Below are 25,295 nucleotides of genomic sequence, written 5' to 3'. Positions count from 1 at the left end.
TCAGGCGGGCCAGGGTTAGAATGCCAGCTTGTCCTTCCCCTCCACGTGACCTTGGGAGTAACTTTGTGTCCCTGGGGCTCAGTTTCCCCATCTGTAAGATGGGGCATGCCCACCATGGGACTTCTGGAGACATTTAACTTGGCTCCTGGGGGAGAGTGAAGCCCAGTCTTGCCCAGGGTGGGACAAGCAGTGGAAGGAATGGGTTGGGAGTTTTAGTCAAAGGGGGCTCCTCCCTCTCGCAGCCGGAGGCCTCCGGCTGGCATTGGGCGCATGCGCAGAACAGCCCCGCGGCCCCTTTATAAGCGCTGAGGCTGTGCTGGGGTGAGCGGAGCGCAGGGCGCAGGGGCTGGACCTGGCGCGCCTGAGCCAAGCTGAGCGTCCTTTGTGCCGGGCGGGCGACCGCCCCGGGATGCATCCGAGCTAGGAGCCAGGTGGGGGTCCGTCGCAGGGAATGGGCTAGGTTGGGGGAGAGGTCCTCGGGATTGGGGAGGGAGCCTGGGATCAGAGAGACGCCCCCAGAATGGGGAGGGGGCAATGGGGAAGGGAGAAAGGGAGCCCTGGGTTGGGGAGGAAATGCAAACTGGGAGGGGGCTTGGGAATGTCAGAGGAACTCGGATTTGGGGTAAGGTTGTCTAGGGAATACGGAACTGATTCCTTGGTGGGGAAGGGGCCTGGTTAGGGGTGGGTCTCAGAATTGGGGAGGGGGCACTGGGAATCAAGGCCAGAGGCGGGACACCGAGTTTAGAGAAAAGAGGGGGACAGTGAGATGCTGTGTGGGGACTCTGAGACAGGGAACCCCAGTGTCTGAGCTGAGACACCCCAGGATTTTAAGTGGGGATTCCCAATTTGCAGAAGAATGAAGGATGCCAGGCTGGACTGCAGCGGGAAGGGGCCCCAACCAGTCTGAGCCTGATGGTAGGGGTCTGCGCTGAGACCAAGGGGAAGGGGTGCCCTGCAGTCTTCCTGTCCCTTTGGCCCATGTCCTAGCAACACACCCTGCCTCAGGGAGAATGCTCTGGGGCCCCATCCCAAGGTGGTCCCTGTTGTTCCCTCAGACCTGGAGTTGGGGTGCTGTCCCTTCTCCCAAGGAGCAAATTGGGTTTCCCAGGTGAATACTGGATCAGAGCCCCCCGAAAGTACAAGTTATGGGTCACCAGGACCTGTGAGGGGCACCAGTTCAATGAGGGGGCTGCCACAAGCACCTCCATATCTGACGGTGTCCTCACAGCGAGACACAGACCCTTGCCTCACCCTTCAGTTCCTTCTGTCCATATGGTTGCATGTGGAAGTCCTCGTTTGGTTTGGAGGCACCAGTGCTAGGAAGTAGGGGGCTGGGACCCCAGACCCAGCCTGGGCAGCAGCGACCCCCATCCCTGTGCACAGGGCTTTGTTCCTTTCAATAGCATTAATGGGAGACAGCCAGGCTGAGGAGAGGGTTGGCGCTGGGCCCCAGCGGGGGACTTGAGGGAGGGCAGGGAAGAAGGGTGGGCAGACCCTGGGACCCCAGAACCCAGCAGCCTCTCTTACTTCTGGGCATTCCCAAATGTAAGATGACCCCCAGGAGGTGGGGGCTTTGTGTGTGTCTACCCCGTGCTAGGAGAGGGTATGTACCCATGGGGGGTGGTCTGGGATCCTCTGTGAGTCTAATGTGACAGACTGTCTTTGTCAGGAAACTTGTGCCAGGGGCCACAACACCAGGTGGCAAAATGATGTGTGCCCATCAGTTACCAAAGCCACGGTTATCCAACCTGGGCTGTGCCAGGGGCTGGCATTGCCGTGTGTGTGTGTGTGTGTGTGTGTGTGTGTGTGTGTAGCTGTGTCTAACAATGTGGCCTCATCAAGGGGTTTATGTGGGGAGCCTGAGAATGTGGGTGTGTGTCTTTGTGCAGAAGACGGGCTGCCTGCCTTGTCAGTGCCCATATTGTCTCTCTTTGTTAATGTCATTGTGAATCCTTATGTGTGTGTGTGTGTGTGTCCTGGGCTCTGAGTCTGGAGTGTATGGCTGTGTTTGTGTCCCGTGTGTACAGCAACGTTCCTCTCCATGTGGTTGACAGTGTGGACCAGGGTGTGGGGGTTCGAGATGCGGTCTGTGTGCAGAATTGGAAAGGGGATTCACTGGCAGGGAGTTCGGTCCGGAAGGGGCAGCCTGGGATGATTTATTGAGCTGGTTTCTTTTCTCCTCTGAGGCGTTCCCTGATCACACCTATGTGCTCATATGCTCCCTGCCTCCCTGCCAAGGGGCACTCAGACCCACATATCCAGAGACCACAGGGTGTCCTCTATGCTCCACCCAAAGCACAGAGCGGCTAGGGACCTGTGCACAAGTCCACTTACTACAGGGCACAACCTCATGGATATCCTCACCTGGACACAGCACCCTGATGCACACCCAGGCACAAACACACACAAATGCCCACGGGCAAACTCACCCTCACTCAGTGTCCACTGAGACAGAAGGTGGTTGTGAGAAGGGATGGACACACACACCCCTCTTCCTCCTGCCACCCCCCTTGCACACCCCTTCTTGCATATGCATGAGGTTCATGTATTATTGATGAGGTGACAAGCCCCAGACAGTTCTGTAAATGCTCACCTCTGAAGGCCCTGGGAGAGATATTTTAAGAGAAAGGGTGTGGGTGTGTGAGGGTGCAAGTAGAGGGAACTGAGTGCGTGTGGGAGGGCATGTGTGTTGGGGGGGATGCACCTGAAACTGTGTCTGTCACCATGTTGGACCCCCTCTGTATATTTGAGTATGTACATGAGACGTTGTGCACAAAAAAACTGTTTTTTAATTCAACATTTCTGGGACTTCACATGTCTTAGCTCGTTCTATCCTCACAGTAACTACCTGAGGTACATGCTGCGTAATCTCCATTTTACAAGTGGGGAAACTGAGGCACAGAGTGATAAAGCAGTCTGTGTAGGGTCATGTAACATGTAGAGAACAAAGACAGGGCTTGAAGCCCTGTCATCTGGATATAGTATGAGCTCTTCACCATTGTGTGTGTGTGTGTGTGTGTGTGTGTATGTGTGTGAGAGAGAGAGTGAGAGAGAGAGAGATAATTCTCAGAATTAGTCCCCTCCTAAGACCCTCCTGAGGCAGGTGCATCCCAGAGTCCTGCCCCACCCTCTAATACCCAGCTACACGGTCCCAATGCCTGGTCTCTCCCTTGCTGTGCAGCCCTAAGCAAACCGCTAGCCCTCTCTGAGCCCTATCGCAAGAAGACAAAGTGGGCACTGCTAGTTCAGCACCACGGACAGGTCCCGGTCCAGCCTCCCATCAGAGGCCTCTGGTAGGTGGGAAGGGCCTTCTGGAGGGGGCCAGCTCTCCCCAACAGCCCCTCATTCTGGACTCCATCCACTCTTCCCTTTCAGGGTTATTATTTTATTGGAGAGAGGCGCAAGGCTGGGTTTATAGGTGATGCTCTAACTCCCCATCTGCCCCCACCTCCTGAGCCCTGGCAAGTCTGTCCAGAGGGGCGTCCTTCCCGGGGTTTCCAGTCTGGAAGAATGTGAGGTCAGGGAGGCCACTGCTGTGTCCCAGTGCTTGGAATTGGCCTTGCTTTCAGTTCACACTCAATAATTGTCCACTTTATGCCCACGGGCCACCACCCTGTAGAAGGCTGGACCCATGCTGGAGTCTTTGTGGACCTAGGAGGCATCTTTGCCAGGCAGTGTGAAATGAGGGGGAGGGGAGAGGGGCAGGGCAAGGCCCATCCTCCAGCTGGGACTTGGCAGGACCTCAAAAATCCCAGAAACCAAGAATAGAATCTTGGCGACAATCAAATCCTGGAACTGAAGCTGAGAATCATGTCATTCAGAAAACCCAGATTAAAGGCTGGCTTGGAGGCCAGCCTGTTGCCAGGACTGGGGACCCCAGGCAGACTGGGACTGGCTGCTGCCCTTTAGGAGCTCCCCCAACCCCAAGTCTGAATGAGGAGGCCAACTTGAAAAATGGAATTTTGATCTTGCCTCTGTTAAGGTTAATAATAATAATAAAAATAATAGCTAAAATTTACTCTTTCATGCCAGGCAGTTCTAAGCATTTTAAAGGCATTGACTCATCTATTCCTTTCAAGTACCTGATGTTATCCCCATCTGACCTACGAAGAAACTGAGACACAGAGAAGCTAAACTATTTGCCCAAGGTCACACAGCAAGGAACAGACACAGAGACAACTCCAGGTTCTGATTCACTCCAGCATCCATACTTCTGACCATGAGACATCACTGCTGGGATTCTGGAGTCAGCTGGTTCTGGGTTTGGATTCTGGCTCTGCCCTTGCCTGCTGCCTGTGCAACTTTGAATGACACAGTGGCCTGTCTGAGTCCCAGTTTCCAGATCTGTAGAGGGGGGAATTCGTTTTCCCATGCCAACTCTCTGGGGGGATTGTGTTCACCCCTCCCTCCCTCCCTCTCTTTCTTGATCCAGGTCCAGGATGGGGGCCATGCCTATCTGGGCCTCGGGCCTCCTGGTCCTCCAGATGCTGCTCTTGGTGGATGGGGAGCAGGGTGAGTTGGCCTGTGTGGTGGGGGAGGTTGGGGTCTGGACAAGATGGGGCAGTGCTTTTTAACTCGAGTCTTTTCCTGCTGGTTCCCTGGCTTGGTGTGGAGAATAAAACGAGAATAGATGAAAAAGGTCTTTGAACAGTCAAAAGCCAACAAGACACCTGAGAGGTTATTTTTAGTCATTGCCAGCAAAAGCTGGAGGTTCCTGCCTCTCACCATTTTGCTATGATGAGTTAGAGAGAGAGGGAAAAAAAAAAAAAAAAGGAGGGGGGGAGGGAGGGAGAAAGGAAATGAGAGTAGAGAAGGGAGAGGGAATGGGGGAACGAGGGGGGGGAGGAGGGAGGAAAGAGAAAGGAATGAGAATAGTGTGCACATTGATTAGTGATGTCTGTCATGGACAGGGCAATAGAAATATAGGTCTGTGTTCATCTCTCTGGCATCTCCCCAGTGGTGGTCAAAAGCCCAGGCTTTAGAAATGCCTCCTGAATTGCTCTGTGGCCATAGGAAAGTACAATAATGTCTCTGAGCCTCAGTTTCCCTCCCCCCAAAGAGGATGATGACATATGGCTACCTCTGCAGATAGTTGTGAAAATCAGATGGGCTGCTTGCTATCTATAAAGTGCCTGTTCCATAGAAGGTACTCTGCAACACCCTCTCTCTCCCAGTGGCTACCTCTCCCTTCACTTCTGGGGAAAATGTGTCTCAGAGAAGCACAGTGACTTTCCCAAGGTCACACAGTGAGTCAGTGACACAGAGTCACTGGCCTCAGGGACCTGGACTCTGAGTGGAGGCAGAATTACAAAGGGATTTGACCCCCTTCCTCCTCTGCTGCTCACAGATTGGGGTGCAGATCTCTCTGGCCTTTGTCTCCCTACCTCTAAGTGAGGGAAATAGTCTCCGCTGGTCCTTGCCTCTGAGTTAGGTCTCTCTCCACCTTCCCCACCTCAGGCACTCAGGACACCACTGCTGTGGCCACGGCTGCTGCTGAGAAGGGGCTCCACATGCAGAAGGTGGGGTCTGGTTCTGTGCGAGCTGCACTGGCGGAGCTGGTGGCCCTGCCCTGTTTCTTCACCCTGTGGCCACGGCCAGGTGCGGCGGGAGAAGCCCCTCGGATCAAGTGGACCAAGGTGCGCACTGCATCGGGCCAGTGGCAGGACTTGCCCATCCTGGTGGCCAAGAACAACGTGGTTAGAGTGGCCAAGGGTTGGCAGGGACGTGTGTCTCTGCCCGCCTACCCCCAGCACCGGGCCAACGGCACGCTGCTACTGGGGCCCCTGAGGGCCAGCGACTCCGGGCTCTACCGCTGCCAGGTGGTGAGAGGCATCGAGGATGAACAGGACCTGGTATCTCTGGAGGTGACCGGTCAGTTGAGGGCAGGGGAAGGGTCAAGGCGGGAAGGGGAGGAGCTGAACCTGAAGGTCATCCGGTGAATATCACCTAAGAAATATTAATTGGGCACCTACCACATGCCAGCCTGGTGCTAGGGACACTGTCATGACTGAGATGCAGCTGCCACCTTCTAGGGGCTCCCAGTTTAATAAGATGGAGCAAAATGTTTCATTCCTATATCTTGCTCAACCATTTCTTTCAACCCTAAATCAGAATTTGAGTCACAGAAAGTCCGTTCAATAATGGGCTTCCCGTCCTGACTTACATGTCACCTCCTCCAGGAAGCCCTCCATGCCTCCATTTCCAGGCTGGGCAATAACCACATTAGATCTTCCATTGCTGCCAGTGATTCCCCTATCAATGCATGTACTTAATTCCTAAATGGCAGGATCTCTCTCACTCTTCTTCATACCTCCTGTCACCTCCTGGGCCTAACCATGGGCATGAAGAATGCTATCTTTGGAGTCAGACCTTCCAGGATATGAATTCTGGCTCTGTCTCAAACTAGCTGTGTGACCATGGCCATGTCACTGAACCTCTCTGAGCCTTAATTTCAATGAGATAATGCTTATGAATGCTTTTTACATAGTAAATATTTGACCAATTCTAGTCCTTTATGGGCATTGCTAACAGTTTCCTCATCTGTGAAATGGGGGCATATCAGTCTCATTCCCCACCACGGCCCCTAGTGTCATGTCTGGTGCTGAGTGAAGGGCAGTGTAGGGCAGCAGTTCTATTATTATCAGACTAAGCGGGGGTTGGGGGGGAGGCATTCTGCAGAAGGAGGTCTGTTCTTAAAGATTTCAGAATAAATTGGCCTCCTATTCTGGATGTCCCTTCACAGGTGTTGTGTTCCACTACCGGGCAGCCCAGGATCGCTATGCACTGACCTTTGTCCAGGCCCAAGAGGCCTGTCGTCTCAGCTCAGCCACCATTGCAGCCCCACGGCACCTGCAGGCTGCCTTTGAGGATGGCTTTGACAACTGTGATGCTGGGTGGCTCTCTGACCGCACTGTTCGGTGAGGGGGTGCACAGGGTGGGGAAATGGAGAGCTAGCCCCTGGGGAAAGATGTTTTTTGGGGGCCCCAGGAGCACACATCCTTGTCTTGTCAGGTATCCTATCACCCAGTCCCGTCCTGGTTGCTATGGTGACCGTAGCAGCCTTCCAGGGGTGAGGAGCTATGGGAGGCGCGACCCACAGGAACTCTATGATGTGTATTGCTTTGCCCGTGAGCTGGGGGGTAAGTCTGGGGCTGACAGGACCCTTCCCTTCCCTGAGCCCGTTACCTTCCCCAACTCCCATCCCTCCTAATTCTTATCCTTCTTTAAACCTGCAGCCAAGACGTGGGCCCACCCCTTCCCTGAGCTTTCCTCCCCTCCCTGAGCCCCTCTCCTCGGTGCCCCTTCCCTCTATCTGCACCTCTTCCCTCTCTGAGGCCCCGAGCCTCTCCCCCTCACTACGCCCCTCTGCCCCCTCCTCCTTTCCACCACCCCTTACCGAGCCCCTCCCTCTCTCTGAAGCCCGAAATGCCACATTTGTAAAAAGGAGTTAAAGCGACCTCTTATTTGGAGTGAGCCCCACTTCCCGGGTGGGCTCCAGGTAGGGTCCCCTAGGCCCTCCTGACCTCTGCTCACTCCTTCCGGCGCCTTCCCGCAGGTGAAGTCTTCTACGTGGGCCCAGCCCGCCGGCTGACCCTGGCTGGCGCTCGTGCCCAGTGCCGCCGCCAGGGTGCAGCGCTGGCCTCCGTGGGCCAACTGCACCTGGCCTGGCACGAGGGCCTGGACCAGTGCGACCCGGGCTGGCTGGCCGATGGCAGCGTGCGCTACCCGATCCAGACGCCGCGCCGGCGCTGCGGGGGCCCCTCCCCGGGCGTGCGCACCGTCTACCGCTTCGCCAACCGCACAGGCTTCCCGGCACCTGGAGCGCGCTTCGACGCCTACTGCTTCCGTGGTGCGTGGGGGGCCACGCCCGGGGGAGTGTGTCCTTGGAGGTCAAGCCCCCGAGGGTGCGTCACTGATGACCTTGCCCAAGGGCTCTCGCCCCAATAAAGGCCACGCCCCCGGGAGCTTTGCTTTCCGGTGGAGGCGGAATCTGGGCAGGGAGGGACGCGAAGGAACTGCATCGCGATCAGCCACACCCCGGCTGAAGGCCTTGCACCTGAGACGGGCTTTCCCCTGGAGCCCCACGCTGGGGGGTAGAACGGGCCCCAAGCTCTGGCTGGAAGTCTTGTTAGGAGGTGGTGGGCTCTAAGCCCTGAGGTCCCTGAAAGACGCGTCCCTGTATGGAGCGTTTCCTACCTGGAACCACGCTCCGAAGCACCCTTTGAGAAAGAGATAGCTCGGCTAGCCACGCCCCGTGGGCCAGGCCACCTTCCCAGGGACCGAACCAGGGATGACCCTTGCACTTGGGGTGGAGCCACAGCCTCAAGCTGCAAACTTCAACTCAGAAGAGTTAAGTCTTAAAAAAAAAAAAAAAAAAAAAAAAAGAGTTAAGTCTTCCACGTAAGGGGGTCGCGTCACTTTGTTAAAAGGCCACGCCCATTAGGCGCTTTCTGCTCCCTCCCTGGGGGAGGAGTCAAGGGGAGAGGTGACCGACCACTGGCCTGAGCTTCACCCATGAGCCAAGCTATCTCTTGACCCTTTACTGGGACCAGTTGACTCTGACCTTGACAGTGGGTGCAAGCCTGGACAGTGGAGATAATAACTTTGCACCACCCTCTCTCCTTCTGGGGGATTCCAGAAACCACCCAGAGAGATAGGGGGTCACAGAGAGACAGAGATACACAGGTCTATATGGCAGTGTGTTAGAATGTGGGTAGACTTCAGGAAGAACTTCCCAGCCCCTGAGCCTAATACAACCTCTTCTACTTTCTACCACAGCTCATTACCCTACTCCACAACATGGAGACCCAGAGACCCCCTCATCTGGGGATGAGGGGGAGATTCTATCGGCAGAAGGGCCTCCAGCCAGGGAACTGGAACCCAACTTGGGGGAAGGGGAAGTGGTCACCCCTGACTTCCAGGAGCCTCTGCTGTCCAGTGGGGAGGAAGAGCCTCTAATCTTGGCAGAGAAGCAGGAGTCTCAAGAGACCCCCAGCCCTGCCCTTGGGGTTCCCACACTAGCCTCAAGTCCTTCCCCGGAGACTAAGGAGGTGTGGCTGAGCACTGTGGCCCCATTCCCCAGCAGCCTGGAGGAAGGCACTTCAGCTGGCACGCACAGCAAGGCGACTCCAGCCAACCTCAAGCCCAAGAGGCGGGGTCGCTTTAAAGGGTTGAACGGGCGCCACTTTCAACAACAGGAATCCCAGCAAGGGCTGGAGGGAAGGCTTGAGGTCAGTGCCCAGCCTCCCACCCCAGAGGCTGCTGGGAATCATGTGGAGCCTCCCCTGGCCACCGGAGCCACAGACTCCTTAGGGAGTGACAGGAGCCAAAGGCCCTGGGCTGTGCTGTCCAATGAAGTGGATGTGCCTGGAGCTGGTGAGTGGGGTCCAAGGAGGAGGTGGGACATGAGTGGGTGACAGGGGGGTAGGGGGAGGAGGCTCTGAATCCCTGCTGGGTCCCTGGCCTTAGAAGCCCTCTCCTCCCCAGGCTAAACCAAGGAAACACTCAACGGAAGGAGCCGCTGAGAAATAATTATTATTATTGATATTGTTGCAGGTTCCCCTGGTGGCAGGAGCCCCCCAGAGCCCTGGCTGTGGCCCCCAACAGTGGTGCCACCCAGCATCCCAGGCCCCAGCAGGGCCCTTGGTCTCGAGCTGGAGGAAGCCAAGGGCCCCATTGTGAGGCTTGATACCCTCAAACTTCCCTGGTCCCCCTCAGAGGCCACTGCTGTGGCTCCCAGCCCCTCAGAAGATCCCAGTAGTGTCCCCTGGGAGGTGTCCCCCATGGTCACTTCCCAAGACCTCCCTGTCATGGCCATGCTTCGTGCTCCCAAAGTGTGGCTCCTACCACATCCTACACCCCTCCCTACCCAGACCAATGGGGTTAAGGGTCATAGTGAGGCCATGCCCTCTGCCCTACCTTCCCTGGCCTCAGAGACCCAGGCTGGTCCCCAGGACCCCACCCATCCAGAGATGTATTCCTTGCCCCCCTCCTTGGGCCTGACAGGACAAGGTCAAGAGGCCGTGTTCCTGACATTCAGTGACCACAGAGCAGGAAGTCCCACAACCCTCTCACAGGTAGCCATGGACACACAAACCAGAACCAGTCCTAATGCCCCCAGGGAAGACTTTGGAGAAACTGGGGGGACCAGCCCCACTGGACTCAACAAAGCTGAGCACCCCAGATCCAGCCCACAGGCTTCTGTGGATTGGAATGTGGCAGCAGATTTCACCCTCACAGAGATGGCAACTGAGCCCACAGGAGGGAGAGGAATCTCAGGGTCTGAGAATGGGGTCTTTAGCACAGCAGAGAGTCCCACTTTCAGCTCACAGGCCCCTGTGGAAGAGGCACAGGGCACATGGCCCTCACTGCACATCAAAGAGCTGGACCCCCACACCTCCTCTGCACCGTCGGGGGACCCCAGAGTTTCCCTGAGTTTGAAGCCTTGGGCTGCTACAGATGAAGGAGGTACAGAGGGTCCCACAGATACAGCCACAGTGGACCCCAGTGATGCTGGTAGGATTTGGGAATCTGGATCCCTCATGGTTGAAGGAGCTGAACGCCCCACCATGAGCCCTCAAGTGGCTGTGGATACAAAGGTGGTGATGTCCCTCGTGTCCCTGGACCAGGGGGACAAGGGTGGGGTACTGACCACGTCCACAATGGACTCCTCCAGCTCCCAACCCCACCCAGAGCCAGAGGGCCAGATGGTGACCCAGGGAACACTGGAAGCCTTGGTCCCTCCACCTGAGGGCATCCCCCTGGGGGATCCCACTCTTCCTCCTTGGACACCTACGGTGGCCAGCATGGACAAGCCTGTGTCAGTGTCCTCAGGGGAGCCAACAGTGCTATGGGACTCCCCCAGCACTCTGCTGCCTGCCCCTCGGGTCCTGGACAAGTTTGAGCTGGAGGTCCTTGCAGGAAGTGCCAGTGTGGAGGAGGCATCGAGTGGAGAGGAGCCGGCCCTGCCAGGGACCCCTGCAGATGGGAGCGCAGAGCAGAGTGAGTTCAAATTTTGTAGCCTCATTCAGCCCACTGTGGTCAGGGCTTGGGGACCAGGGGCCAGGGGAGCTTGGGGTCGGGAGAAAGGGTTGTTCCCCGGGGGCCTGGGGAGGTTTCTAGCAGGAATAACATTGTAGGTGGGAACTTCAGGTGAGTTGAATTGCAGAAAGGATATTCCTGGCAGAGGCACCAGCCTGGGCAAAGGTAGGAGAACAAGCTGATGTGTTTTAAGGCACAGTGAGTGATGGGGGAAGGATGAGGTGTTGAGTGGAGTTAGATTTTGGTTCAATTAACAACTCATGTTCATGGCCACACAGAGCTAGACAGTGCTATACAATGCTGGGAGCCGGCCTTCAGTGATGCCGGCCTTCAGTCTGGGAAAGACAGAGCTCAACACAGACACCCCGCCCCCAGGTGGGGCCGGATGGAGGAGGCATAGTGGGATTCTGAGGTGCATTTTCTGGGGGACCTTGAGCCACAGGAAAAGTGGGCACTGGGAAGGGGTTGGAGTATTGGACAGCCTAGTGGTATAGACAGCAAACTGAAACTCAGGGAGGAATGTCACTACCAGCTAGTCAGTGGCCAGACTTCAGAGGGAGCCCAAGGCTGCATACGCCTCAGCTGCTCTTTGCTCAGCAGAATCCAGAAAAAGCTACCACCCTGTTCTCCTGGAACCAGGTCTGCCTGAAGCTCTCCTGCAAATTCTGGCCCTTTTTTAAAGAAATATTATTTTTTTATTGAGGAAGGGAGAGGGAGAGAGAGATAGAAACATCAATGATGACAAAGAATCATTGATCAGCTGCCTCCTGCATGCCCTCCACTTGGGATAGAGCTCACAACTTGGGCATATGACCTGACCGGGAATTGAACCGTGATCTCCTGGGTTAGATCCATGCTCAACCATTGAGTCATGCTGGCCGGGCTAGGCCTTTTTTTAGGTCCTGCATATTGAGTGGTTTTTTTTTTTTTTTTCAACATAGATTTTTTTAAAACATATTTTAATATATTTTATTGATTTTTTACAGAGAGGAAGGGAGAGGGATAGAGAGTCAGAAACATCGATGAGAGAGAAACATCGATCAGCTGCCTCCTGCACCACCCCCACTGGGGATGTGCCCGCAACCAAGGTACATGCCCTTGACCGGAATCGAACCTGGGACCCTTCAGTCCAAAGGCCGACGCTCTATCCACTGAGCCAAACCGGCTTCGGCTTGAGCGGTTTTTGTTGGTGTTTTTTTTTTTTTTGTGTGTGTGTCAAATGAGCTTTTAAAAACACCAGCATCTAATTAAAAGGCACTTTTTTTTTTTTTAGTTGCAAAAACACTTATTAACACAATTGGTTTTACACTTCCTTTCTTTTTTGAAGGCAAAGTGTGCATGATGGGAATAGCAGGTACAGGGTTTCGTCACCAACCCTGTCACCTCTGGGCTGTGTTCCAGGCTAGCTTTTCTTTTCTTAGATGCTCAGGAGGCAGGCAGACATGGATACATGAATTGATAAAGCCTGATGCTTATTGGTGACTGCCCATGTACTTGGCTTGTTTGAGCACTTTACTGGAATCATCTTGATTGATCCTTTTAATGTCCTTGTGGAACAAGTTCTAGTATGATCTTCACTTTAGCATGGGGAGACTGAGGCACAGGGAGGTCTAGTGACTTGTGCAGAATCATGCAGCTGGGACTGTTAAGGCTAAGTTTTGAATCAGGCCAACTAACAACATGGTCTCTGTCTCAGCCACTAGGCTGTACATGTATTTCATTGGCGTTTAAAAAACACACACACCAAAAAAACCCTGAGGTTTTGGGAGGGGTGAGCTTGCTCTGGAGGGAGCAGAGCAGAGACTAGCTGTAGGGGATGGGCAGCAGGAAGGAGGTTCAATGTCAAAGGAGCTAGAAAAGGGGAGTCCGAGAGGTGGGAGGTAGACCATGAGAGTGGTGCAAAGGGAAGCCTGGTTGGGTCTGCCTTGGAGCCAGTGGCAGTAGGGTTGGAGAGAGGCAGGCAGCGCTGGGGAGGTGGGGGGTAGGGGGGTAGGGGATCTGGGTGCCTATCCACCCTATGCTTGCTGCAGAAATGCTAATGAAGCCAAAAATAAATGCAGCACCAGTGAGCGACTGAGTCACCGCCAGTCCGTGGGCAGCTGTCGGCAGCTTGGGTCACCTGGCAGGGCTCACATATTCCCATGCCTAGCAGTCCTGCGCATGTGCACACAGAGGACAGAGACAGCCACAGGCCCCTCTGGCAATCCCTGGGGGCACATGCCACCACTCCAGGGATTGGCCTCTGTCCCTACAGGAAAGCCAGCAGCTACCTTCATTCCGTTAGCAAGCAATTATTTAGTGCCGGCTTTGTTCCAGGCCCCAGGTTGAGACCAAGTCACTTATCCTCTGGAAGCTAATATTCTAGAGCAGCACTCTAGAACTTTCCCAATGATGGAAATGTTCTGGAGCTATGCTGTCTAATATACTAGCAACCAGCCACACATGGCTACTAAGCCCTTGAAAGTGGCTAGTGAGACTGAGGAACTACATTTGTACTTTCATTTGCTTTTAATTAATTTAGACTTTAAAAGCTATATTTGGCTGCTATGTGGAACATCATCGCTCTGGGGGAGGCACAAACACATAACAGTGATCCTAATAAATAACTAAATGACATTGGAGGTTAGAAAGTGATTGGGCAGCCCGCTGGTTTGGCTCAGTGGATAGAGTGTCAGCCTGTGGACTGAAGGGTCCTGGGTTCGATTCTGGTCAGGGCACATGCCTGGGTTGTGGGCTTGATCCCCAGTGGGGGACGTGTAGGAGGCAGCCGATTAATGAGTCTCTCTCATCATTGATGTTTCTATCTCTCTCTCCCTCTCCCTTCCTCCTCTCTGAAATCAGTTATATATATATAGTATATAGTGATTGGGCAAAGAGACAAGTGAAACAAGGGATGGGAGATGCCAGTGAGCAGTTTCTGGTTCTGGAAGGGGAATCAGAAAGGCCTCTCCTACCAGATGACATTTGAGCAAGCCTGAAGGAGGTGAGGGAGGAGCCATGCAGAAATCTGGGAAAGAGTGTGCCAGGCTAAGGGAACTGTCTATGTAAAGGCCCTGAGACAGAGCCCTGCCTGGCATGTAAGAACAGCAAGGTCAGTGTGGCTGGAGCAGAGTGAGCAAGGGAGAGAGCAAGAGGTAGGGCAGGGGGATGTTAGGCAGATCTCACAGGGCCCTGTGGGTAGCAGTGAGGACTTCGCCTGTCCCCTGAGGGCAATGGGGAGCCATGGAAGGATCTGGGCAGAGGAGGGGCATGGCCTGACTCAGGTTTACACAGGCTCCCTTGGCAGCTATGGGGAGAATAGCCTCTTGAGGGTGAGAGTGGAGGCCAGGAGACCTAGGAATTGGTGACAGCTTGTTGCCACCTCAGTTTCCTGTGAGGCTCTAGACAAGCCCAAAATAGAAACACATTCTAGGTTATAGGGGCTGGAAAGAGGGCCTTTAACTGGGCTACCGGAGCCCAGGAAGTCAGTTTTGCTCTTGTATTGTCCCACTATGTAGCACCGAACCAAGCCCTTCCCCTCTCTGGACCTCAGTTCTAGTGTCTGTGGTGGAAGTGGTGGGTGCCCTGACAAGGGAAGGGGGTTGGCTGGGGGGTTCTTGATCTGCCCCTCCCAGTCTTTAGAGTGGAGAACACCCACCAAGGCATCTGGGTCCCTGAGATGGGGAGGGAAGATCCTCCTTCCTGCAGGGAAACCCAGCTGATGGGGGAAATGGGAGAGGGGGACAGGGACCCACATTCCTAAATGCACCCTGGGTGCCCGGTGAATGCTGAGCCCCTCAAGAGGCCCCTGACTAATATACACAGAACCAGATATGGCATTATGGTGAGGACTGTGAGAGAGAGGTGAACTATTTTTATTTCCATTTTGTAGATGAGGCAACTGAAATTCAGAGAAGCAATTTCCTGGGGTCCCCTCCTGAGGGGCAGAGCCAGGGATTGAACGAAACTCTCTGACTCCAAAGTTCATGTTTATAACCACGATAATCCATAATCTCTCCACAATGTAACTCCTAAAATTACATCAAAAGAGGCTGAGCCCAGCCGAAACCGGTTTGGCTCAGTGGATAGAGCGTCGGTCTGCGGACTGAAGGGTCCCAGGTTCGATTCCGGTCGGGGGCATGTGCATTGGTTGCGGGCACATCCTCGGTGGGGGGTGTGCAAGAGGCAGCTGGTCGATGTTTCTCTCTCATCGATGTTTCTAGCTCTCTGTCCCTCTCCTTTCCTCTCTGTAAAAAGTCAATAAAATATATAAAAAAAAAAAAAAAAAAAAAAAAAAAAAAAAGAGGCTGAGCCCAAATGAAGGAGATGTTGGTTCCCATTCTTCCTAGTGTTGTTCATACCTCACCATCTAGAACCTTATGTCCATTTCTGTGCTCCAAATTGGGAGAAATACAATGGCCAGCAGGGTATGTCCAGAAGAAAAGGACAAGTCAGGGAGGGCACTTAAATCCATGTTCTAGAAGATGACTTAAAATATATATATTGATTTCAGAGAGGAAGGGGGAGGGAGAGAGAGAGAGAAACATCAATGATGAGAGAGAGTCATTGATTGGCTGCCACCTGCACGCCCTCTACTGGGGATTGAGCCCACAACCTGGGCATGTGCCCTTGACCGGAATTGAACCTGGGACCCTTCAGTAAGCAGGCCAACGCTCTATTCACTGAGCCAAACTGTCTAGGGCTAGAAGATGACTTTTTAATAGAAGCTTTGGGAAGCCCATTCCAGCTCAGTCAAAGAAAGAACTTTTCACTGGCAGGGCTGCCCACAGATGCTTTGGGAGCAACTTCTGGAAGGAGTAAACTTGTCACAGGGGCACATGAGAGGAAGGTGTGATTACCTGCTGGGAAGTTTTAGAGGGGACTCCACAGAGAGGGACTGAGCCAGAGGGCCTCGGGTGCCTGAGGTCTGGATTCCAGGAAGGCAGGTCTGGTGTTCTGACTGCTCCCTGAACTGCCTGTCTATCCTGCAGCCCCCTCGGATCCCTGCGAGAACAACCCTTGCCTGCACGGGGGCACCTGTAAAGCCAATGGCACCCTATATGGCTGTAGCTGTGACCAGGGCTTCGCTGGAGAGAACTGTGAGATTGGTGAGTGACCCGGACTCGGGATCAGAACCTGGACTTGTCTGACTCCAGGGCCCTGGGTTTGTTTACCACAACAGTCAACCCCATGAGAACTCAGGGTTCGCAAAATGCTGGCTTCACATGCTTCCTTTCCTCCCCACTTCTTCGCTCCAGTAAATCTGCCCCAGCTCCAGCCAACTGAGCTCTCATCCTGGGGGCTGAGGCTCTGGCGTGCTGCCTCCCATTACTACCAGGCAGGGGTAAAGGAGGGTAGAGAGATGATAAGGTTCAGGCTCCTTCCTTCCACGGGCTCCAGGAATCCTACCCTTTCCTGGGTGGGCAGGGGTGCAGGTACCACCAGCAGAACGGTTGGATACTAGCCCTAAACCCCAACATAAGAAATATGACAAATTGTGAAATTAGAAAAATAAATATAAATAAGACAATTTCTTGAGCTCTGTTCATCATCTCATCAATTTCACAACCTTCACAACTATATTAATAATAGAAATCCTATATCATAAAAGGCTAATATGCAAATTGTCCCCTTGGGAGTTCGACCGACTGGGAGTTCGATTGCTCGTTATGTAGTGTGCTGACCACCAGGGGGCAGCATGGAACAAAGGAAGGCCCTGGCCGGGGGAAGGAAGGCCCTGATTGGCTCTAATCACCTGCCGGGCCTAGAGACCCTACCAGTGCATGAATTTCGTGCACCGGGCCTCTAGTATAACAATAAATATAAATGATATTAAATTCTCTTATTTTAAATACGTTTTTATTGATTTCAGAGAGGAAGGGGGAGGGAGTAAGAGATAGAAACATCAATGATGAGAAAGAGTCATTGATCTGCTGCCTCCTGCACGCACCCCCACTGGGGATCGGCCCACAACCCGCGCATATACCCTGACCGGGAATAGAACTGCGTCCTCCTGGTTCATAGATCGATGCTCAGCCACTGAGCCACGCCGGCCGGGCAATGATATAAACTCTTGAGCTCTTCCATTGACTCTCCAAATGAGGAGGTGCCATTATTATTAACGCTGCAAAACAAACCAAAACTGGGTCTCAGAGTGGAAGTGGTATCGTACATGCCTCAAGCACTGTCTACCCAGGGGTGGTAGAAGAGGAAGTTCAACTGGATAGCTGTCTCTACAAACAGTTTTCTGACTCCCTGTTCCTGGCAAATGCTCTGGACCCAGTTTCCCTAGGTTCCACATTCCAAAAAGACCCTCAAGCTTCGGCATTCTCTGGGTCTGTTGGCAAGAGTATAACCTTCATTGTTCTGGAGTCAGGTGGAATGCTCTGCACACCTGGCCCCCAGCCAACTCAGTGACATCTGCTCTCATTAATGCTGTTATGTTCATCATGCGAGGCTCCACCCTCTTGACCCCCAGAGGCACGGAGCCATTGGTGCAGACCACTGCTGCTGCACTTAGGTCCAGGATGGTTGGCAGGGTCATGACCCCATCTTCTGCCTGGTTTCCTGTGGGGCCTGGGAGCCAAGGGTTGCCTGTGGGGAGGCTGACCTCTGACTCAGCCCCTCCTTCTCCCCTCCAGACATCGACGACTGTGTCTCCAGTCCCTGTGAGAATGGAGGTACCTGCATCGATGAGGTCAACACCTTCATCTGCCTTTGCCTCCCAAGCTATGGGGGCAGCCTCTGTGAGAAAGGTGAGTCTCTGCTGAGACCCCAGAAACAGGAGGGGATGTGGGTGCCGGGCCACAGGTCTCCATCTCTGGTTCCATGACTGTGAGTCCAATAGGCAGACTGTTGGAGGCAAACTGTTTTGTTTTTTAGATAAAATTTGCATAACATAGAATTAACCTTTTTAGACTGCACACTTAAAAGGAATTCAGTACATTTGCAATGTTTTACAGCCACCACCTCTAGCAAGTTCCAAGGTATCTCCCTCACTTTAAAAGGAGACCCTGCCCCATTACTAGTCACTCTTCATCCCCCGTCTACCCAACCCTGGCAACCACTAATCTGTTTTCTGTCTTTGTGGATTTGCCTGTTCTGGACATTTCATATAAATGGAATCACACATGATGTGTCCTGTTGTGTCTGGATTCTTTTCCTCAGTATCATGTTTTTGAGGTTAACCCACATGAAGCATATGTCAGTGCTAAATTCTTTTTTGTGGCTGAATAATATTCATGGTATGGATAGACCGTTTTGCTTATCAGTTCATCAATTGATGGTAATTTGGGTTGCTTTCCCCTTGAGGCTAATATAAATAGTACTGCTATGAACATTCATGTACAGGTTTTTGTTTGAATATGTTTTCTTTTTAAAAATATTTTTATTGATTTGAGCGGGGGGATAAGGGGGAGAGAGAGAGAAACATCAATGTGAGATCAAAACATCAATTGGCTGCCTCCTGCATGCCCTCTACTAAGAGATCAAGCCTGCAACCCATAGCCTGGGCATGTGCCCTGACCAGAATCGAATCGGCAACTATTTTGGTGCATGGGGCAACACCCAACCAACTGAGCCACCCAGCCAGGGCAGAACACCTGTTTTCTATTCTTCCCCCCTACCCCCTACCCCCCATTCTTTTTGGTTTATACCTAGAACTGGAATGACTGGGTCACATGGTAATTCTATGTTTAACTGTTTGAGGAACCATGAGACTGTTTTCAACAGTGGCTGCCCATTTTACATTCCCACCAGCAGGGCACAAGGATTCCAACTTCTCCACAGCCTCACCAGCACTTGTTCCTTTCCTTTTTGAAAATTATACTAGTAGCCATCCTAGTGGGTGTGACGTGGCATCTCATTGTGGTTTTGATTTGCATTTCCTAATGACTAATGATCTTTTCATGTGCTTCGTGGTGATTTGTCTATCTTTTTGGGAGAAATGTCTATTTGAGCCCTTTGCCAGAAGGGAAATTTCAGGCCTTTCTGAGGTCATTTCCTGAGTTCCCAGGTCCACACTGAGGGTGTGGTCCTGCAGATCAGAGGAGACATCAGAGGTGGGAGGAGAGGGGATGGGTGTAAAGATCTTCCAGTTGAATCTCTTCCAGAAACAAAGGAAAGAAGTGAATATGGGAGGGGGAGCTGAAAGGGGGAGACAGAGCCTCAGGGGGTGGGGGTTTGGCCCAGGGAAAGGGGTGACCTAGCCCCACAAATGACCTTGGACAGGCCCTCTCTCTGGCAGACTGGCTGTGTTCATGGCCAGCAGGGCAGACTTCTCAGGCCAAGGCCAGCCCCCCTCACACTCCCTTCCTACTTCCCAGACACGGAGGGCTGTGACCGCGGCTGGCACAAGTTCCAGGGCCACTGCTACCGGTACTTTGCCCATCGGCGGGCGTGGGAGGATGCCGAGAGGGACTGTCGCCGCCGAGCTGGCCACCTGACCAGCATCCACTCACCTGAGGAACACAACTTCATTAACAGTAGGGACTGTGGGGGGGTCAGGGTGGCCCTGCAGTCCTTTTTGCCAGGGAAGTCCCCAGGGTCCTGAAGACACCACCTTTCTGAAACTCTGTTCATTAATGCAAGCCATGGCCACTTAATAATTTCCATGTCTGTGTATTCATTTGTTAATTCATACATTCACTTCATTCATTCATTCATCATATATTTACCAAGCACTTGCTCTGGGACACAGCAGTGAGCAAGATGCACATTGTCCCGTCCTCAGGGAATAACATTCTTGTGAGGGAGTAAATATCTAATTAAATACGTCTATACTATAATTTAGCTGGTCCTAAGTATGCTGATGACAAATAAAATGGCCAGGGGATAGGGGGCGACGGGGAAGCATCTGTGATGTGTGGGGTAAAATGAGCAAGGAGCTGTGCAGAGACCTAGGAAGAGTATCACATTAATTAAATCCGGCATTTATGGATCCATTCATTATCCTTTCTGCCGTCTGTTCATCCATCCATTTACTCACATTTCCCCTATCCCATCCCCCAATTCTTTCTTTCTTTCTCCTTCCTTCCTTCTTTCCTTCCTTCCTTCCTTCCTTCCTTCCTTCCTTCCTTCCTTCCTTCCTTCCTTCCTTCTTTCTTTCTTTCTTTCTTTCTTTCTTTCTTTCTTTCTTTCTTCTTTCTTTCTCTCTTCCTTTCTTTTTTCCTTTCCCTTCCCTTCCTTCCTCTCTTTCCTTCCTTCCTTCCTTCCTTCTCTCTCTTTCTTTCTTTGCTTTTAAAATAATTCATTGGGGAAACATACATGGGTGGGAACTGTCCTTGGAAATATCTCAGGACACGGTCCTCCATCTCGCTGGGCAGTTGCAGTTTCCAGAGGCCCCTGCTCAGAAGCATCTGACCAGTCTCAGTGGGGGCCTCATCTGTGACTCCTGGAGGGGCCCAGCCCTGGGGTGGCTACTACTCCCCCACCCTCCCCACCCCCATCTCCTAATTCTTTCTTTTGTTCATTCCCTGGGTCACTCGTTTCCTTTTCCTCACTGCAATCAAACCTCCTCCTCTCCCTCCTCCAGCCTCAGTGACTACCCGGTTCACTGAGTCTCCCCGCTGCCCTGTCTAGAGCCACTTGTGGGCTTTCCTGTCCCTTACTCTCATTTCTGCAAAGATACGACTGTCTTTGTTTTTGCCTTACTCGGGCCATTTGTTTCAGCCACATATTTGTGGCAAAGCGAGTGCCAAATAACAGCCTTTTCTGTGCCCCACCCCCACCCCCCAGGCTAGAGAGCAGCCAGAGCCACAGCCTACTGGGAAATGGGGGGACCCGGCCTCCGGCCTGTGCCCAGGCTGAGGGAGGGTCTGGGTCCTCCCCCACCCCTCCTGCCTTTGGCTCCTACCCCACCTCCATCCTTCCACCGCCATCCCCTCTCCCCTCCAGGCCACCTCCAGGCAAAGGAAGGGCTGGGTCCTCCCCTCCACCCCCACCCCACCTCCAGCTGGCACCCTAGGCATTGGGGAGAGGCGGGCACCCAGTCCTGAAAACCCCCCAACCCCGCAGGCTTTGGGCGTGAAAACACATGGATTGGCCTGAATGACAGGATCGTGGAGAGGGATTTCCAGTGGACGGACAACACAGGGCTGGTGAGTGGCGGGAGCCTGGGTCTCTGCTACCAGGCTGCTGACTGGGTCCCACCTACAACAGCGGGATATGGGGGAGCCCCATGCCCTTTGCTCTGGCTTTACTTTACCCTCTTAGGCAAATGAGCCGTCAGAGGTCTGGAGTGGCAGGTGAGCTTTAGTGAGGCCCCAACGCACCCGACTTCCTAGCCAGGTAGAGGGCCCATCTACCTAGTGACTGAAGCTGGAAACCCAGGACTGGGGACAACGCCTTTGCTCATATCGCCTGGTCCTCCAGCTCTGAGATACTCCCATTTCCTTACATGCCCCCGCCTGCTCGGTCTCCACTGGGACCCCAGCAGCAGGCCCCCCCCCCCCCCCGGCAAACACACACACACACACACACACACACACACACACACACACAAACACACTTGCTACCTACACTCCTGCCTCTACCTGGTGACCAGGGGGACTTTTAAAAAATTGAGGTGAAATTCACATAATAAAATTAATCATTTTCAAGTGTATAATTCCGTGGCATTTAGTATATTCACAACATTGTGCAACCACCATCTCTATCTGGTTCCAGAATATTTTCAACACCCCGAGGGAAACCTTGACCATGGGACCTTTTAAAAACCGTACATCAGCCCTGGCTGGTTTGGCTCATGGATAGAGCATCGGCCTGTGGACTGAAGGGTCCCGGGTTCGATTCCAGTCAAAGGCACATGCCCAGGTTGTGGGCTCGATCCCCAGTGGGGAGCGTGCAGGAGGCAGCTGATCAATGATTCTCTTTCATCATTGATATTTCTATCTCTCTCCCTTCCTCTCTGAAATCAATAAAAATATATTTTAAAAATAAAATAAAATAAAAATCATACATCAGATCAAGATTCTCCCTGCTTCAAGCCCTGTCAGACTCCCCCATGGTTCTCAAGATAGAGACCCATCTCCTCATGCTAAGCAAAACAGTCTGTCAGTTCTTCAAAAAGTTAGACATAGAATTCACACAAGACCCAGCAATTCCACTCCTAGGTATGTGCCCAAAAGAAGTGAAAGCAGGGACTCAGACACTGGTACACACATGATCACAGCGGCACTAGTCATTATTGCCAGAAGGAGCAACCCAAGTGTCCATCAACAGATGAATACATACACAAAATCAAAATGTGGTCCAAGCAAACAATAAATACAATGGAAAAGGAATGAAACGCTGACACACACTATAATGTGGATAAAATTTGAAAACATGATGCTCAGTGAAAGAAGCCAGGCATGTCAAGGTAGCTCAGTTGATTAGAGTGTTGTTCCGATACACCAAATTTCAGGTTCAATCCCCAGTCAGGGCACATATAAGAATCAACCAATGAATGCATAGATAAGTGGAGCAACAAATCGATGTTTCTCTCTCTCTCTCTCTCTCTCTCTCTCTCTCTCTCTCTCTCAAAATGAATGAAAAAAAAAAAAAAGGGTCATCTAAGAAAGAAGCCAGACCTAAAAGGACACATATTGTATGATTCCATTTATATGAAATGTCCAGAGCAGGCAAACACATATAGACAGGAAGTGGGTTTGTGGCTGGGGGAGGGAGATGGGGAGTTACTGCTAATGGGGATGAGTTTCTGGTGTGACGAAAAAGTTGTGGCAACGGACAGTGGTGATGGTTGTACAACTTTGTGGATCCTAATTAATGGCAATAGAACTGAACACTTAAAAATTATTAAAATGAGTCCTGGCTGGTGTTGTTCAGTGGTTAAAGCGTCGGTCTGCACAACTAAGGGTCAAGGGCATGTACCTGGGTTACACGTTCAATTCCTGGCAACCAATTGATGTGTCTCTCTCACATCCAAGTTTCTTTTCTTTCTCTCTCCTCCTCTTGCTGCTCCCTTCCACTCCCTAAAAATCAATTGAAAAATATCCCTGAGCCTGGCCACTGTGGTTCAGTGGTTGAGCATTGACCCATGAACCAGGAGGTCACAGTTTGATTCCCGGTCAGGGCACATGCCGGAGTTGCAGGCTCAGTCTCCAATAGGGGGCGTGCAGGAGGCAGCTGATCAATGATTCTCTCATCGATATTTCTCTCTCTCTCTCTCTCTCTCTCCCCCTTCCTCTCTCTGAAATCAGTAAAAACATACAAAAAATATCAAGTGAGGATTAACCAAAAAAAGTATTAAAATGGTAAATTTTGTTATATGTATTTTACCATAATTGAAGAAGAATCCACCTCTTCTCCTCTACCCCAAGAACTGGCCCTGCCCAGCCTCTGACAACACCCAAACTCTATCAAGTATCTTCAGCCCCACTGGCCTCTGTTCCATTCCGCAAACAGGACAGGTTTAGTCCCGCCTCTGGGCCTTTGCACTAGCTGTTTCCTCTGCTTGTTCTCTGTCTGCCTCATTCTTTTCCTGGAGTCTTCAGCTCTCCTGCTGCCTCCTCAGGGAAGCCACCATGGACTTCCCGGCTGAGGCCACCTTTTGTTCAACTGTTCATCTAACAGTGAGTGACCCGTATTGGATACAGACTATCAGGGAGCAAGACAGGAGGCAGGGGTATGAGGGAAGAGGAGGGGTGACTCAAGTCACACTGACAGTCACCCGCAGGGCAGGCAGAATACTGCCCATTATAGAGATAGAAACACTGAGTCCCTAAGAGTTTGAGTGGTCTGACCAGGGGAGCCCCACAGTGGACAGTGCCAGAGTCTGAGGCCAGATGCTGGTTCCCTGAGCACCCCCTTCCTGCTCTACGTTTCTGCAGCAATATGAGAACTGGAGAGAGAACCAGCCGGACAATTTCTTCGCGGGCGGGGAGGATTGTGTGGTGATGGTGGCACATGAAAGTGGGCGCTGGAACGACGTTCCCTGCAACTACAACCTCCCCTATGTCTGTAAGAAGGGCACAGGTACGCTGCCACCCTGCCCCCTGGCCCTCCCGTGGCTCACATTCCCGGGTTCATTAAGTGTGTAAACGTAAGTCAGCCCCACCCAATTTTCACTCTCCGGCACTGTATGAGAGTGCCCATTTTTTTTCCATCCTTGACAACTTGATGCATTCTCAACCTTTTTATTTTTTGTTCATCTACGTGATGAAAAAAAATAGTATTTCAATGTTATTGTAGTTTGCACATCTTCAAGGATGAGAATGACTAGCTATTCACATGTTGGTAGGCTATTTATCTGTATTTATTTTCCTGTGACCTGCCAGTTCATCTCCTTTGCCTAATTTTCTATTAGCGTGTTGGTCTTACTGATTTGTAAGAGTTCTTTACATATTAAGGAACCATTTACATGCATTCTTGTGACCACCTTTCTCTTATAGTTCTGTTCATTCTTGCTTCCATTTCTTTGCCAATTATCATGCCCTTACTTCCTTTCATTTGCTCAAATTATTCTCACCTCCCATCTCTTTCCTCCCTGGCATGCATAAGAATTGGGGGGTGGGATGTGTCCAGGAGGTTCCTGCCTGGAAGGGGCTCCGGGTCTGGGTGGAAGAGACAGACACAATCACTGCTAGCCCTGGGAGGTCACAGCTGGGCAAAGGGCAGGACCTGGATAGGTGTGTCATTCCTAACCAGAGAGGAAACCATTCATCCCCCGTTATGGCCACTAACTGGAGGTTCCCCCGTCCCCAGTGCTGTGTGGCCCCCCTCCAGCAGTGGAGAACGCTTCGCCCATCGGTGCCCGCAAGGCCAAGTATAACGTCCACGCCACTGTACGCTACCGGTGCGACGAAGGCTTTACCCAGCACCACATGTCCGTAATCCGGTGCCAGAGTAATGGCAAGTGGGACTGGCCCCAAATCGTCTGTACCAAGCGTAAGTGGCTGCCCCCCGACAACCCAGCACGTCTCCAGTTGTTTGTAGTCTCCAGTGAGAACATCTGGTGACTATACACACTGATTTGAGTAAATGCCTGCCTGATAATACAGCCTTGCAGATAAAGGCCAGCTTGCCTGGTGTTTCCTCCCTTTCCCTTCCCCCCGAGGAGGCCCGCTGCATCAGGCCTCTGCTTCTCACCACCTTTTTGCTACTTCCCCGTCTTCCTTCATTTCCCTGCAGCCAGAAGGTCCCATCGGATGCGGCGACACCATCACCACCACCAACATCACCACCAACGCCACCACCACAAATCACACAAGGAACGCAGAAAACACAAGAAACATCCGGCGGAGGACTGGGAGAAGGAGGAAGGGAATTTCTGCTGA

The 25,295-nt window shown here is 52.5% G+C and overlaps 1 protein-coding gene across 1 annotated transcript; it reads left to right on the top strand.

Annotated features, from left to right (window-relative positions):
* The first annotated feature begins 402 nt into the window (after positions 1–402).
* NCAN (neurocan) lies at positions 403–25,295 on the top strand. Its single transcript, XM_054716811.1, has 16 exons — positions 403–431; positions 4,433–4,512; positions 5,458–5,871; positions 6,743–6,917; positions 7,012–7,139; positions 7,556–7,849; positions 8,779–9,375; positions 9,556–10,024; positions 10,100–11,001; positions 16,011–16,127; positions 17,661–17,774; positions 19,344–19,502; positions 21,034–21,116; positions 23,850–23,994; positions 24,724–24,906; positions 25,150–25,295. Exons 2-16 carry the CDS (start codon positions 4,440–4,442, stop codon positions 25,293–25,295), a joined length of 3,999 nt encoding a protein of 1,332 aa, XP_054572786.1. The 5' UTR covers positions 403–431; positions 4,433–4,439.

Source organism: Eptesicus fuscus, chromosome 6, assembly GCF_027574615.1.
Source record: "Eptesicus fuscus isolate TK198812 chromosome 6, DD_ASM_mEF_20220401, whole genome shotgun sequence".
Taxonomy (NCBI): Eukaryota; Metazoa; Chordata; class Mammalia; order Chiroptera; family Vespertilionidae; genus Eptesicus; species Eptesicus fuscus.
This window is presented reverse-complemented; position numbering and strand designations above follow the sequence as displayed.